The sequence below is a fragment of the Gobius niger genome, assembly GCF_951799975.1.
Source record: "Gobius niger genome assembly, chromosome: 12".
Lineage (NCBI taxonomy): Eukaryota > Metazoa > Chordata > Actinopteri > Gobiiformes > Gobiidae > Gobius > Gobius niger.
The window spans coordinates 19,108,464-19,125,121 of record NC_136863.1 but is presented as its reverse complement, the minus strand read 5'-3'; the positions used below and the strand labels follow the sequence as shown (position 1 = coordinate 19,125,121).

The 16,658-nt window shown below is 42.4% G+C and overlaps 1 protein-coding gene across 1 annotated transcript in view; it reads left to right on the top strand.

The window, feature by feature from the left end:
- spon1b (spondin 1b) overlaps positions 1–16,658 on the top strand; it is a 78,004-nt gene that overhangs the window by 34,776 nt on the left and 26,570 nt on the right. The window contains exon 6 of the mRNA XM_079567368.1: positions 4,189–4,337. Within this exon, the coding sequence (XP_079423494.1) occupies positions 4,189–4,337 (149 nt within the window). The remainder of the gene's footprint in view (positions 1–4,188; positions 4,338–16,658) is intronic.

The following is a 16,658-nucleotide window of genomic DNA, read 5'->3' as shown; positions in this document are numbered from 1 at the left end:
CACCCCAGCTGCCACCCCATTGATGTCAGCCAGGTTTTGTCCTTGGGTGGAACTGTCTAAATTCTAGTGTAGTCATCAACCTGGCACTGTTTCAAGGAATAGTTGCAATCCAGATCTTCAAAGCCTGATTCATTTAATAGATTACTGCTACCCACTACTTGGGAGCTTACAGAGGCTCACTCTCAGTACTTTTTTGACAGGACAAAGACTTTTAACAACGTCAGCTAAATAACAATTACAGAGGAATCACCCTCCTTAGCCTCCCCGGTAAGGTCTATTCCGGGGTGCTGGAGAGGAGGATCCGGCCGATAGTTGAACCTCGGATCCAGGAGGAACAATGCGGTTTTAGTCCTGGTCGTGGCACACTGGACCAACTCTATACCCTTCATCGGGTACTCGAAGGTTCGTGGGAGTTCGCCCAACCAGTCCACATGTGTTTTGTGGATCTGGAGAAAGCGTTCGACCGCGTCCCTCGTGGTGCCCTGTGGGGGGTGCTCCGGGAGTATGGGGTCCGGGGCCCTCTGCTAAGGGCTGTCCGTTCCCTGTATGACCGCAGCAGGAGCTTGGTTCGCATTGCCGGCAGTAAGTCAGACCTGTTCCTGGTGCGTGTTGGTCTCCGCCAGGGCTGCCCTTTGTCACCGGTTCTGTTCATTACTTTTATGGACAGAATTTCTAGGCGCAGCCAGGGGCCGGAGGGTGTCCGGTTTGGGAGCCTCAGAGTCTCATCTCTGCTGTTTGCGGACGATGTTGTTCTGATGGCTTCAACGAACCAGGACCTTCAGCACGCACTGGGGCGGTTTGCAGCCGAGTGTGTAGCGGCCGGGATGAGGATCAGCACCTCCAAATCCGAGGCCATGGTTCTCCACCGGAAAAAGGTGGCTTCCCCTCTTCAGGTCGGTGGGGAGTCCTTACCTCAAGTGGAGGAGTTCAAGTATCTCGGGGTCTTGTTCACGAGTGGGGGACGGATGGAGCGTGAGATCGACAGGCGGATCGGTGCGGCGTCAGCAGTGATGCGGTCGCTGTATCGGTCTGTCGTGGTGAAGAGGGAGCTGAGTCGGAGGGCAAAGCTCTCGATTTACCGATCGATCTACGTTCCCACCCTCACCTATGGTCATGAGATTTGGGTCATGACCGAAAGGACAAGATCGCGAATACAAGCGGCCGAAATGAGTTTCCTTCGCAGGGTGGCTGGGCGCACCCTCCGAGATCGGGTGAGGAGCTCAGTTACCCGGGAGGAGCTCGGAGTAGAGTCGCTGCTCCTTCACGTCGAAAGGAGCCAGCTGAGGTGGCTCGGGCATCTGTTTCGGATGCCTCCTGGTCGCCTCCCGCGGGAGGTGTTCCAGGCATGTCCTAGTGGGACAAGGCCTCGTGGAAGACCCAGGACACGGTGGTGGGACTATGTCTCCGAGCTGGCCTGGTGTCGCCTCGGGGTCCCCCCAGAACAGCTGGAGGAGGTGTGTGTGGATCGGGAAGTTTGGGCATCTCTGCTGAGACTGCTGCCCCCGCGACCCGGCCCCGGATAAAGCGGAAGAAAATGGATGGATGGATGGAGCTAAATAAGGAGCAACTCCTGTAGCTCCAAAGATAATGCTTTTTTATTTGTGTATGTATTTCCATCTTATTTAAAATTTTACCTGAGTTCGAAACCCCCATTTATATTATGGACAATGCTACTATTTGTACATAATTTTGGGAGGCTCAGTCTGTATCTAAATGGATTTTTTTTTCTTGCGAGCAACGAAAACTCGCAAGGCCCCCTGCTTGCCACCCCGTGATTTTTTTTGTAGATCCGCCCCTGGATGCGGGTCTTTTCATTCAAAGATGCAGTATAAATGAGCTATGGTGCATTACATTATATGCTACAAAATATCTATACATTATATAGGGATGCACCGATACCACTTTTTCTAAAACCGATACGAGTACGAGTACTTGGATTTAAGTACTCGCCGATACCGAATACCGATACGAGTACAAGGCATTTTCTTCAACATTCTTACTTTTTTCACAGCAGATTGGTTTGTAATTAGTAAATTTACTCATTTGCTACACATTTAAGAGCAGTTATATTAGAATTGTGCTGATGCCATTTATTTATTTATTTTAATTTTCATTCAGTTTATTTTTTAATTTTTATTGCACTGTCCATTATAGACGAAAAGCCCATGTCCAAAAGCTCCCCAATGCCTGTGCTTTATTCATATATTTTTATGTATATATATAAAGTATCATCTATCTATCTATCTTAACAATAGTATTGAGATGTTACTTAAATGGTCTCTTTTCGTCTTTACTTCAGCTCCGTGTGGATTTTCTCGTGTGTTTGTAGTAACTTAGCGAGTAGCTACAGCGTTTTCATTGTTCTGCTGCAGCTCATTTTCGCTCAATATGGACATGCTATATGTCTTTACGTTGCATTTTCTGAGGACTTTTTAGTCGCTGGGTTAGTTTTTCAGATGAATAAACCTCTGGGTATAAAACGGCGTCAGAATGGCCAAAACTGCATTAGCCGCGAGTTAGCATCGTTAGCCTGTATGTTGTAAACACTGCAGACGCTGCAGCTCTAACAACATTTAGCTCTGGTTAAATCCAGCTCAGACTCTGGTTTAGAGAGCGCAGTCTGTAATAAAGTCAGCTCTATGTGGATTATTGTATTTGCACTAAAGAATTCTCCAGTTTGTTGCTTCTTCTCTCCTCAGCTGAGAGCTGCGCCTCGTAGTTGCGCCTCATAGGTGCGCTGGCCACACGTCAAATGGTATCGGTTTCTGGTATCGGGACCTCATGAATGAGTACGAGTATGAGTACAAGCATGTGGTATCGGCCCGATACCCGATACTGGTATCGGTATCGGTGCATCCCTAACATTATACAGTACTAGTCGAGATTACCACAAGAATACAAGGCAATATGGTGTACATTCTGAAACAAAATGATCAGTCTGTTTTAAGGTGCATACACCATAACACAAAACTTTTGGGGTGACACAAACAATCGGCTGCACATGTATTAGGCTTCGGAGCATGTAGAAAAGGCTACCTTTTTTTTTTTAATTCATCAATGACCCAACAACTTTAATTTGGATTTATATTAGTCCAACCCCCAAAATGCCTGTCTGCCAACTAACGATGGTTTATAGGGGTTTTAAAATGCTCTAAAGCCGTGAGACAAGCGCCGTATTAAAACATATGACCAACAGTAAAAATAGCATCAGTTCATGGGTCTATTCAGCACAATAAAAGGACATAATGTAGAAGAAATGTGTCTGGAAATTGAGCCGAAACGGGAAATAAATCTGCTCACCAAATGGCTCCATGAAAAGCCAAGTGCTAAAGTGCAAAATAAATTCCAGCGATGGGAGCAGTAGCGCCTGTTTCGTGACTTGTGTGGAGTCAAAGCACTGGGCTGGAGACTGTGGCAGAGGTGTCTGGAGGCATATCACTCCTGACAGGGCTAATAGCTTCTGCTCCCCTCTCAACTGCACAAATTTAACACAGGACGTCATGAACTTTTCGAGCCATCTATTGTTCTGTCGACTGCTTTTCTCCCAGGCGTAAAAGCTTCAGAATATATAAGACAAAGAGAACTCTCATCATGTAGATATCTAAATATCCCAAATCTTAAATAGTGATTTCTGAGAATGTATAATGTGATAGTGGAATTATGGTTCGCTGATCTTTTAGTAGCTTGATATATTCACCTTATTCCGGACGTTCGCGTGGGCACCGCCATGAATTGTGCCCGCCCCTTTTCTCCTATCTGTTAACATGGGACTGTTAACAGATAGGAGTTACTACACGAAAACAAAGCCGTTTTTCGGCCGCGCTGAGAAACGGTGCAGTGTTGACTTGTTGGTGCAAATGAACATTGGCCATTTTACACAAATCAATCGACTAAACATCAGATTTGAGCGGAGAATATTTTCCCTCGTTCTCCGTTTAAATGAACGGGCTTCGCGCTCGACCGGAAGTGTCTGTACAACGGAAGTGCCGAGACAAAGCAAAAAGGGGCAAAAGTGGGCGGGGCGGAATAAAGTGAATATACTATGATTTTCAAAAGCAATTAAGCAAGCATTTAGGTGGGATTCGACAATAACAGCACCACACAGTGCCAGTCAACCTGATCTGTTGAATGAAACTCACCACATAGCGGCAAATCAGCAAAGTTGTCCTCTTCTTTTTGAATTTCCAGGACGAGCCAATCACTGGTCAGCTCTGATTGGGGCATCCCACTCCAGGAGCTATGTTCTGTGGGAGTACGGAGGCTACGCCAGTGAGGGGGTCCGGCAGGTGGCCGAGCTGGGGTCACCCATTAGGATGGAGGAGGAAATCCGCCAAAAGGTATGCTGAAAAGCATGTCATACATTTAGAAATCTTTATGTTTTGTATTTTCTTTTTCTGTCAGAGCCCCGTTTGAAAAGCTTTTTCCTCTTGCTCTGTAATGGGTTTTAGAAAAATCAACAATGATCTATTGGTCTGTCACAATCAGTGTTGTGATGCAATCCATAATACATGTAATCCATTTTTATGAATTTTAACTAAGCTTAAACACCGTTCCTTCACGCCCATAGCACCCCACTTAGGTCTTATTGTGTTATGTGTTTTATTGTGTTAATTAGTAATATAACAAGTCAACAACAACAACAACAGTATTCATTTTCAGTGTCTCTTAACTGTTTAAACATAAATAAGTATCTTTTTATCTCCATTTGAACTGCTCTATATACTGCCTATGTCTGTATATGTCCTCCAAGTATTGATGGTTATACTTTAGTCAGTGCCCTGAGAGCATTGTCAGAGTCCATAATCTCCCACTGTGAGGTTAATGACAGTATGAGGCTAATCAGCTGTCACACATAAACCCTTTTCCTCTGACATCTCATGAATATGCGGCGCACAGTATACAATTAGCATACAATACATGGGATTTACTTGGACATAACATTGTGACAGGCAGTGACATGGAACACAATAAGAACCTCATTTGACACATGAATATTAAATGGTTTGTTTCACTGGAATTATCCCTGAGTTACAGTGGTGTAATGCAATCAAGCAAAATTAACATTTTTCATTATTTTGATAAGAAAAGAAAATAGAAATTATTGTGTTTTGTAAAGTTGTGAATATTACTGCTTCCCATAATTTAGCCATGTCCAATTTTTGCACGCTCAAACAACTCCCTTTCCTTCTGTATAATCACATTTTAACTTGTAAAAACATATTTGAGAGAAAATGCCAAAGTCATTTCTCTGACATCTTATGATGTACACATTTGAAACAGGATATTTGCAGGGCACATTTCCAAAATATTTTGGACTGAAATTCATAAAGCAGGAAAAATAATCCATCATCGCACCACCAAAGGTAGTTATATCAAGCCTGGATGCTGTCTGTACACGTACATGTATAATACAATGGTATCCTATGGTTGTATAGAAAGTGAATGCTGCATGGCGGGTGTCCATCAGTTCTGCTCTGGTCCTTTGTGTGGACACATTACCCTCTGATGGGCAGCTCTAACTCCTCTCCAGCTGTCTCCTGTCTCCTGTCTGTGCCCCAGAGCTGTGGAGTTGCCCTGACACAATGAAAACCTGAGCCTGTTTCATGGCACAGGAGATGGGCACAGAAATGTTAGCTATGGCCACTATTCACTGGACTCTCTGCAATTGAGTTGTCTGCCGTTGTACGAATGGAAAGCATTCAGAGTGGTTTTGTATTCCTTTTGTGCCTTTTGCTATTTTAAGTCTATGTGGAAATACAATAACTCTCCCCTATGCTGTGTCCAAGGCATACAGTTATTATTACGAGACTGTATTGATCCACATAGTCCAAAAAACACTGAAATGTTAGGTGAAAGGTGTAATGAAAGGCAACAGGAAGCCCGAACGTGGAAAGCATTCAAAGACTGGGCTATACACAGCCTCAACACATGCAGCTGCAACTATAGCCATATTTTCTGAAATACAGTAACTTCAGGATTACATTCTTTAACCAAACCCCTTTTTTTTCTTAGAGAAATAATAACACAACACAAACAACAATTTTTGGTGTTGTTGGTTTTATTGTGTCCCTCTGTCTCTTTGGGCCCTGAGTCCGTAATAAAGTTGAATTGAGTTGAATTGAATAAATATAGATATATGCCCACATGAATAAAAATATAAAAATCCTTTTGAAAAGTAGGAATAAATAGATCCCTCTCTGTTCTGAATGACTTTATTGACTCTCTAGTTTGAGTCTGGTTTCTCTTGTGAGACTTAAAGGGGCTAGATGCAAGTTGTTAATTTTATGCTCACTACTGCCACCTCTGGTCTGGTCTGCAGTCTCTATAGTAAGCTCGTGCATGACAGCACTTCGGACCCGAATTAACACTTTTTTGAGTGACAGTGCAGGATTTTAGAGGCAGTTGTGGTGAATAGGTCTAGGTCATTCTACACATTAGGACATGGCTGGAACATGTAGGGGGAGGAAAATACTAAACTCTGTATAGTCCCTTTAACAAAGCATGAAACATATTTAGTCTTTACAGAAGTCCATGCATTCAAGAGCATCAGATTTCTGTTTTGGTGAAAGGTTGCCTATTAAAATGGCATTGGGCATCAAAAGCTCTGAGGAGCCCCACATTTAGGTCATTGTGATTGAATGGCATTATACAATGTTTGTGCACAATGTTTTATACATGCAGATGACAAAGTACAACCTTGTTTTCAATAAGAAAGATGAGGATCAAGAGCAACAGAAATGTGTGCCAATGCAAAGGATGACACAACATAAGGGCTGTGCTGCGCGAGGAGACTTCACGCACGGCCTGTTTATACAACAGACAAAACGCAGTGTATCCATCAGCAAACATGAGTTCAGATGCTCTGACAAAACTTTTGCATCACGTAGTGTTCTGTGGAGCCTGTGCTTGCAGCGGCGAGTGAAAAAGAAAAAAGAGAGGAAGGCGCAAAGAAAGGAGGCGCATCTGAGCTGAAGCACAGCTGCAGGAGCAGAGCAGAGAAATTCAACAATCAAACAATGACATAACTCTATTACTTAGTTTGGCAATCATTTTTGGTGTAATTTAGTGTGTTTGATTAATTTCAATAACCTCCCCCCGGCCCGTTTTCACCATCAAACATTATGGCTTCGGGCACCAAAATGGCCAGCAGCGGCCCTGTTCAAGACCGTCTGTGTGCTTTTGTGAACACTTCAGGGGCTGCTGTAAAGGTGAGAGGCCAACATGGGTCAGTTATCCCTGTCTGTTGTGAGAATGCCAACCATTCACAAGAGCATTGAGCTGTGGCCACAAGTCCACAACCATGAAAACAGACATCTACAAAGGAAACGTTGGTCTCTTACATATAATAATAACACATAAATGTGCAAGATGTTTGTTTGAATTCACAGAACATGCTTTCGGGACTTTTTTGTGACACCTGCCAGTTACATTCCTGCTTTTTGATTATATCCTTAACCATTTGGCACCAGTTACGCTCCATAGTGTCAGCTCAGGACTGATGGACAAGGCCCTGCACGCTCAGGCCTGTGCGAAATATGCGAACATTATTTTTGAACAGCTCCAGGCTCATACTGCAGTACTCCCACAATGCCTCACTGTTCACCAGCCCAATAGACCTTGGCAGTGAGGAAAACAGGACATGCCGGAATATATATCTTTTTTTGAATTCTATTGTCATTTTAATGAAAAGTATTATGAATGAGTCACAAAAATACTGAATAAAAGACTTCAGTGATTTGTCTCTATTTTTTTGTTCAATACTGTTGCCTTTAAATTAAGGCTGTTTTGTCGCCAATAAGCCAAGACAGAAGTGGCCCTTTGACAAACTAAAGACGATGTCATTCAGTTGTTTACAGAAGACACATGATTACACTGACACACATCTTTGTGTGGAATATCTCACAAAGCAAAGATTGGTTAACCATCACAAAGGAGCAGATCCTAAAGTGCTATGGGCCACACAGTAAATCCTCAGCCTCCTTTAGCGCCTCACGCTGCGCAGGAGTCTATGGTGAACTAATTATTATTCCCAGAGAAATGCTCTGAGCTCGGAGCCAGGTGTGATCAGACAGTGAAATGTCAAGAGTGGCTGGCCAACGAGCCGTTTGTAACAGCTTAAACTGCAGCGCAGTGATCGCAGCCTCGGGCCCAATGACTTTTTAATGAAGTGAAAGCGCTGGTTCCTGCCTCCACCATCTCAGTATCTTCCACAGTCTGTGCACCTTAGAATTCATTAACGCTAAAGAGAGCAATTTTATGAGCAGGATTCTGCGGTCAGTGGAGGCAGCACCTCGATGTTTGACTGCTGTCAACGTGGAGATATCAAATATTTCCCTGCAGATGGTCCACTAAAACCTGCACTAAGAGACGGGATTATACGTAGCATCTGATGATTGCAATATTTAATGATCAACATTGAATAGTTTTTGGCTGTATATTTCAAATATGCTAATATCTGATTTAATTTTTTCATCCCAATGAATAATAATAATAATAATAATAATGCATCGGTTTTATATAGCACTTTTCTGGACACTCAAAGACGCTTTACATTGCACTATTCATTCACTCCATACCCAGTGGTGGTAAGCTACTATTGTAGCCACAGCTGCCCTGGGGTAGACTGACGGAAGCGAGGCAACCAGTCTGCGCCATCGGCCCCTCCGACCACCACCAACCACTCACTCACACACTACATTCGCTAGGCTTCCTGGTGTTACCAAACGGTCTCCCATCCAAGTACCGACCAGGCCCTTCCCTGCTTAGCTTCCAAGGTCTGACGGGATTGGGCATCGCAAAGGCGGTATGACCACAATTGTTTAATGGTAAATCATCCATCTACCTAACCTCTGCAAAAGTTATTCATCTCTACACCAGCTATTCCCAAAGTCCGAGACATCGCGGACCCCTGATTGATCCAAAAATCTCCCGGGGTACACACTCAATATTCATTTACTTTATTAAGGGATTTGTAATCATTTTACAGCTAAAATTACTTGAAAAACAACATCAACAAAGACGGTAAAAGACTAAGCAAATAAATGTACATTTTCATTCAAAATGTGTTTTTTTTATCCGAGGCTTTGAGAAATAAATATGCCACTTATCTGTCCAGACATCCGATATTACAGCGTTTATAGAAATCTCCTCCTTGAAGAGTGTTCAGTATGTGAATGCCCTGATGCAGCCGGACAATAATATGGCCCTTCTGCTGTTCCAGATGAATAAATGATAGGAATCGATGACATACTCGCACTCTGAGCTTGTACTTTTCCTATTGTTTTTCTACTTTGGCATCAGATTGAAAACTCTAAATTTAAGCCATATCGAGTGATTTTTTACTTTTTTAAATATAAAACGAAAAAGGCTCTTAGCAGATGTCTCCAGGTCATTTTGTTTTTGATTTCAATTTGAAAAATGATTGAACGAAAGATACACAGACTTGTTTTGTAGCCAAGCTTTGCTTGCCCCCCCCACCCCCCCCTTTAGTACCCCTGAGGCCCCCACTGCTCTACACAATCAAAACACAAATGACAAATTCAACATAATCAGCTGGTCCCACAAAAACACTCAAAAGAGCCTGAGTGGACATTGGCTGAAATCTTTAAGAAATGTATCATAGCCTTTTCTACAAATCATCAAACCTTTTCAAACCATCAGTGGAGCCGTCAAAGACTGTGCTGTTAAAAGCCACATTTGAGTTTGGCTCTTCCATCAGGGAAACTCTTTGCAGCAGTCAATATGAAGCGAAATTGTGCACAATAGTTCAGGGACCTAAATGACCATAAGTGTCTTTCTCCCTTTCACCAAAGATGAGGTTTGACTGTATGGCCATTTAAAAAAAAGTTTATATGCATGAGAGTTTGTTTTAGTTGCGAAGGTTTTAAGTACAGATCCCTGTGGGTGGTCTGAACTGCATTTGTCCGTTGGATTGCTCTTTGTTGTGCATGCACTCCACGTAGCCCTCTCTCTCTGGGGCAGGGCCCGTCACGTCTTCATCTGTTGTGGAAATCTATTTGACATCTAAAGTCTTTGTTAAAAAACCTCACATGTTTCTAAAAAAGCGTCTCGGCTTTTAGCATCGCGGGGTGCAGTCTGAAGCCCTTTGAAAGCAGTGGACAAAGGCTGGAGGAGGTAAAGACAGTTGGACACGGCACTCTCTGGCTGACAATTGCCCCGGGGCACTTACCTATCAGGCCTCTCAGGGGAACGCTGTACCTCATATGTGCTATAAAAGTGACACTTCTTTCATTACAAAGACTCAAGAGGAAGAAGCTGGAGGGAGATGTGAGTCTCTGTGACCTTCTCAGGGTCACAGCGGCTACTCGTCTGTGGATTAGGTCCTCCACGTTTGCTGAATGTCAGACTCTGAGTGCAAAAGTTATTGTTCGGCTCATTGACCAGGAGGTGACAGCTGATAAAAGTGAGGGCAGACGAGTTGTTTACAAAATGTCAAATCATTTTGTATCCAGCACTTTAGCAATGGTGATTGTTGTTGTAATCATTTTTAATTGACAAACCCTCCTTTTATTCCTAAATGAGTGATATGTACATAGTGCATCTTTTTCTGTATTCAATCTGAGGTGGAAACTTTTGGTTGTGTTTTCAATATAGAAAACATAGTATCGATATGTAATGATGTTCCACAGGCGTCAGTAATATATATACACATGTGATTCCCAGCTACAGGTGCTTTCATCAGTCATCTAGATGTGTTTTTCTACCGTAATCTGTAATTCAAATGTCCTCATAACTCCACCTCCCAGTGTGCCACACATTCTCCCAACGCAGGAACATAGACATCTCTGACCTTTTTATGTACACCGATGCACAAATCAAACACAGCTGCATATCGCCACCGAAAGGCTGACAATCTACATTAATTATCGGGGTATATCTCGTTTGACATTTCCATTACAATGACTACATGCACATCTTTATGCAATAGCCTAGCAGCCACAAAATGTGTGCAAACACTGTAAATCTGCGGAGTTGGGGATTACAGTGATTGCCATGTGCTCATAATAGCACGCCTCCATAAGCTGCACAATGGCCTTTTAAAAAGAACAATACAACAATAACACACATTTTTACTCTAATGAGCCCTCCTGCCACCCGTCTGTCTCGTATAGCAGATATTTTTCCTATGAGGCACTACTCACAAGAAATCAGAAACTGCATTTAACACTGGAATTCACTTTGCAACTCAAATGTCAGCAGAGAGCATGGAGGAATGATAACAGAGAGTAAAAATAGCTGATTATGGCTATAAGCTGTAATTCTGGTTTCATCTTTTGGAATTGCACTGTATTCAGTTATGTCTTTGTGAGAATAGGGCTTGAATAATTATGTAGATAAAATACATACTTGTATTAGTGCGCTCAAGTTATTTTACAGCTAAAAGCACTTGGAGATCCGAGACTGAGAGGTCATGGCCACAAAGCTCTGTCAGTAGATTTGGGCAATAAAGGAAAAAAAAAAGGTATCTCTCATAATTTTCTCTTTGTCTCCATTGTGATTTGGTTGTCAGAATGCACTTGTATTGATTTGTGTACAATTTATATTGCCTCCTATGGGGAGACTAAAGCTATATTTTTCTATTTTTGCTGTGTTTTGCTAAATTGACTGGTCACGCACTCACAATATGACAGTGGCTGGCAAAAACAGGACTAGGAACTGGTGGACAGCAAATGTTCGAGAGCATATAGTGGCACATGTAGCTTGATTTGTTTGTGGGATCATGTATAATTTGATTACTTATGGTTGGAGGATAATGCAGAATGTATTTATGACCATAGGTTGGAGTTGGACGGTAGTCTATTACAAATGTGGTTTTGTGCAGCACACTTTAAAACAGTACTGTAGACTTCCCTTCTTCCCTCTACGTAGAGGGTGCTGTTGATGTTTTAGAAAGTGATCAACTAAAATAAAAATGTAAACTGCTCAAAAACAATGCATCGAATGTAAACTGCTGAGCTAAACTAGACTAAATTCTGATTTACTGTAAAGTAAGGTTGTGACATCACACTACTGCATTATTGGCAGTGTTGAAGGTTGAAGATAAATTAGGCTTGAACCCTTTGAAAACAATACTGAAATGCTTTTCAGTTTCAACGTAATGTTTGATGCCGCATTAATTCCAGGTATTGTCCTTCTCCTGGTTGGGAAACACTGATGCAGACTAATGCATAAGCAAAGAGACAGATTTTTCATTTCAGTTTTCTCTACCCAACAAATCCACCAAAACAGAACCATAACCTCGTTAGTGAAAGTTTAAAACGTGTATATGCCACCCACACACACTTAGTCCTTCTCTCGCACCAAAAAGTCCATAAAAGTCAGTGTAACCCTAAAGTTCAAGAACACAATACAACAGAGGCTACACACAGGCTTTATCTGTCTTGTTCCCCCACTTCACTTGTCCAGTTGTCTTCTTTTCAGCCAATTAGAGTCAGTTCTCTCATATTGTCTGTCTATCAGCCCCTCGAAGCTTTCCAAAAATCCCCCGAGACCCACTCCACAATGTGAACTTTCTTTCCATCTTTTCACAGCCTCGTCTCTTAAAGTCCGCCATTACTACCACATGTGTCCACAAATCTCAAATCACACCCACCTACCACCGCCCAGGCGAGAGGCGAGTGTGATACTCCTGCGTTGAACAAATGATAGACATTGAGATTGCACCCCAGTCAAATTCACCGATACGATCATTCTCGTTAAAATGGACCCGGCATAAATAAACAAGCATAAACACATCGAGCTGGAGTGTCGGGGTTAAAGGCTAAAATATTCCATTAGTTTTTACGAATGATGATATGTCTAATGTCAAGATGCCTCTAGGGAGAAAGACACTGAGAAAAGAGCAAATGTGGTCAATTGGCAAAGCAGCCGCAGACTTTGATGTTCTGTAATGACTGGGTTGGAAGTGGTCTGGCAGAGGGAATCAACAAGCCAAGTTAATAATAGCATTTTTTTGACAAACGTTTCTAATGTTATCTGCATTTTTAAATAGGAGCGTTTATGAGTACGTGACCTGACCAGAAAACCATCTCTCTCATCTTATAATCATTTCGTTTTGTATTCAATGCACCGTGACTTTTTATGGTTTGGGCTGTTAATTTCTTTAGCCCGCATAAGGTCTTCGTAGTGAAGTGGTCATCAGTATGGTTTGTTAAGACTCTTATCACCGCCTTGTTGACTCTACCCTCACTTCCGTTGTTTTGTATTGTAGGCTATACTCCCTTTGTATAATGTTTTAAAGGATTCAGCTTGTTTCCTATTGACATGGCAGTGGCTCGGATCCATTAGCGGCATGGTGGGTCTGATTTCGGTGTTCAGCTTGCTTATTTTCCCTGTGCCAGTGTAGGTTTCCCCCTGATTCTCTGGTTTCCCCTACCGCTAAAAACATGTACTGTAAATCACAATGAATGAGCGAGTATTTGTGAGTGCGGTACAACGGATGCTAATTAGCTCATGGCTACAATTCAACAAGCATTCATTCATGTGCTGTCCCGACCAAATTAACAAATACATTTGCCGTATTTTCCAGACTATATGAACAAAAAAAAACATATTTAAGTCGCTCCGGAGTATAAGTCATACCGGCCTTGGCAACGACCTGGAGGCGTAACTGCACCGTTGACAAGCCTCTCTCGGCATCACGTTGTTCAAGCTCTCATTTGCGAACTCGTTCCTCTCGCTGTAGCCATCTAGCTATTAGCTCGCAATTAGCTTTTTTGTTTTCTTCATTGCAGTAAGAGTAACCTCCGCTTTTCGCCAGTCCGTCACAAGTTTCTCACTCACTCCACACTTTCTTTCTGCTGCTCGATTTTTTAAAATCGTTTTTTAAATCTTCAGTGGTGCAGGAGTAGCAGATACTGGTACACCAGCCTAGAGCGCCCTCTAGCGACTGTCAGTGTGAAAATAACAAACGTAATGTGAAATTATATATTTTGATATATAAGTCGCACCTGAATATAAGTCGCACCCCCAGCCAAACTATGAAAAAGTGTGACTTATAGTCCGGAAAATACTGTAAATGATAGTACCCAAGTTGTCTGCTTTAGGGTTGGAGGATGGTGAACCGAAGTGTCCATTGCTTTAAGTTACCAGCACAAACTTGAGAAACCCTTTCTTGTGTATCATAAGATTCTCGAAATGCAGTTTTTGGTATTCTACACTTCAGGGGAATGTAGCTATTTTTATAGTATGAATAGCATCCTGATTCCTGAGCCTATCAATACAAATTACTGAAAACTAAGCCGGCCAACATGTACAGGCTGGAGGCTCTGCTGCTTCTGGCTAAGCCTTCTTTGACTGTAATTTTATCTCCCCGACTGGAGGCTCTCTGATAGCTTGTGACAACATTTAGAAGATGCCGCTGTCATTTGTCAAGCCGAACACGAGAATCATTGTGAGGAAACACACAGCATATGAGTGAGGATTACCACCTGCGTGCCCAAGCTGCCAGGCATCAGTAGATTGGGTTTGTTCTACCACCACCAGCGCACACGCGTCACTGAAGGAGCAATGGAGATGTAACTCAGAGCGTGGCATGTCTGAGGCAATTTCCTGTCAAGTGTTTGGGGCTGGGGTTTGAACGTGAAGGATAGTTCTCCAAGTCCTCTCTCGCTGCGCTGTTTTGACAATCTGTCTGAAATAAGGTCTCAACAAGATGGAGCGAAAACAATGAAAGGAAGAGAGGAGAGAAAGGTTGGAAATATGAGAGGGAGGAAGATGCAGAGGACTGACGGCTCTGGTTAGAAGAGCATACACTACAGGTATTTACGCACAGATAATGGCCTCATGGGTTTATGGAGGACGTATATTACTGCCTGTTGGATTCTTCTTGCTTTGATAAAATATAGCCAAGAAAGTGACATTGTGTATGTAAGATTATGCACCTTTGTTTCCAAGCTGTAGTGATGTAAGAAAGGATTTTTCAATGTTCAATTATTTTTGAGAACTAAAATCAAATAGGACCCCATCACTTATTCTTAAACGATCTCACTAAATTTGCATTTATCCTTTGCAAATGCTCACAGTGATGAAGTGAAGGTTGATCATCAGCATATACGAAGGAGTTTTGGTCCTTCATACAGAACTGGTGTAACTGAGCCAAATTTGTAGCCCACCTTCCGTGCACATGCCTTTCAGCTCTGCCCATACATTTTCAGCTGGATTGAGATCAGAACTTTGTGATGGCCACTTCAAAACATTGACTTTGTTATCCTTAAGCCACTTTGTAACCAGTATTGACCATGCTTTGGGAATTGTCCATTTGGAAGACCCATCTGCGCCTAAGCTTTAACTTTCTTGCTGATGTCTTGAGATGTTGCTCCAATATTTCCACATAGTGTTCTTTTTTTTTAATGATGTCATCTATTATGTGAAGTGCACCAGTCCCTCCCGCTGCAAAACAATCCCACAGCATGATGCTGCCCCCCCAGTATTTCACAGTTGGAATGGTGTACTGTTCTCAGGCTTGCAAGATTCCCCCTTTTTCCTCCAAACGTGACAATGGTCATTATGACCAAAAAAATTTTTTTTTCCGTCAGACCACAGGATATGTCTCCAAAAATTAAAGTCTTTCTCCTTTTTTTTTTGCACACCCAGACTTTTTTGTGTTTCTTACTGTTTCACTCTGGATAATGACAAACTCTTACCAGGTTCAGCATCTTCACCAGGTCTTTTACATTTGTTCTTAGGTTGATGTTCACATTTCAGACCACAGCACGTTCATCTCTGGGACACAGAACCCGCCTTCTTTCTGATCTGTATGATGCCTGGTCATTTCCATCATTGTTTGAACGAATGAACCTGGCACCTTTAAGTGTTTTGAAATTGCACCCAAGGATGAACCAGACTTGTGCTTGCAAGGTCATGATATCATCATCTGGGCTTTCACACATTTTTCACAAAGTATAGTAATCTTAGTGTGTGTACTGACTTTGTAAAAAGTAATTTAAAAAAAATGTGTAGAAAATTCTATCTCTTCTATTCTTCTATGACAAATAAAATGTAAAATGTTTTAAATGTTTATTTTAGTTGACCCAATAAAAATGAAAGTTAATAGTGGTTTCATGTCAGACAGTGAGAAAAAAATGCAAATGTGTCTTTTTATGAATTGTATGTTTACATATGGTTCTCACTGTAGCTAGTGTAGATGACGACACCTCTCTTTGCGCATATCTTGTCGATTTCTTCCTTTATCCTGAAGGCTTCTGCGAGAGTCCATTGTACCGGCTCAAAGTTGAACTCCTGCGGGGGAATAGATTTTCACATGACGGAGAATGGAGACGACTGGCCCATAGCCTTTATCCGGTCATTTGGCCAGCATTTATGTGCCCCACAGTGCTTCTGAATGATGTCTTGTGGAATACAACATGTCACGACGTTGTAATGTGGATATATGCTGTCTTACCAAAGCTATCAGTAACTTGGTTTCCCGCAGACCCAATGAGAGCCATAATGTGACAAGCCAAATGGATAAACCCCTTATGTATAAGTGATGAATTAGACGGATAGAGTTGTGCTTGTAATAACTCTTGCCCGGTCATAAATGTTTAACAAGGCATTTCGAAATGCGCGGTGCTGACGGCGAGCTCGGGCCAGAATGGATTGGTTTTACTGGGAGCTAAAAGACGGGCCGTCAGGCG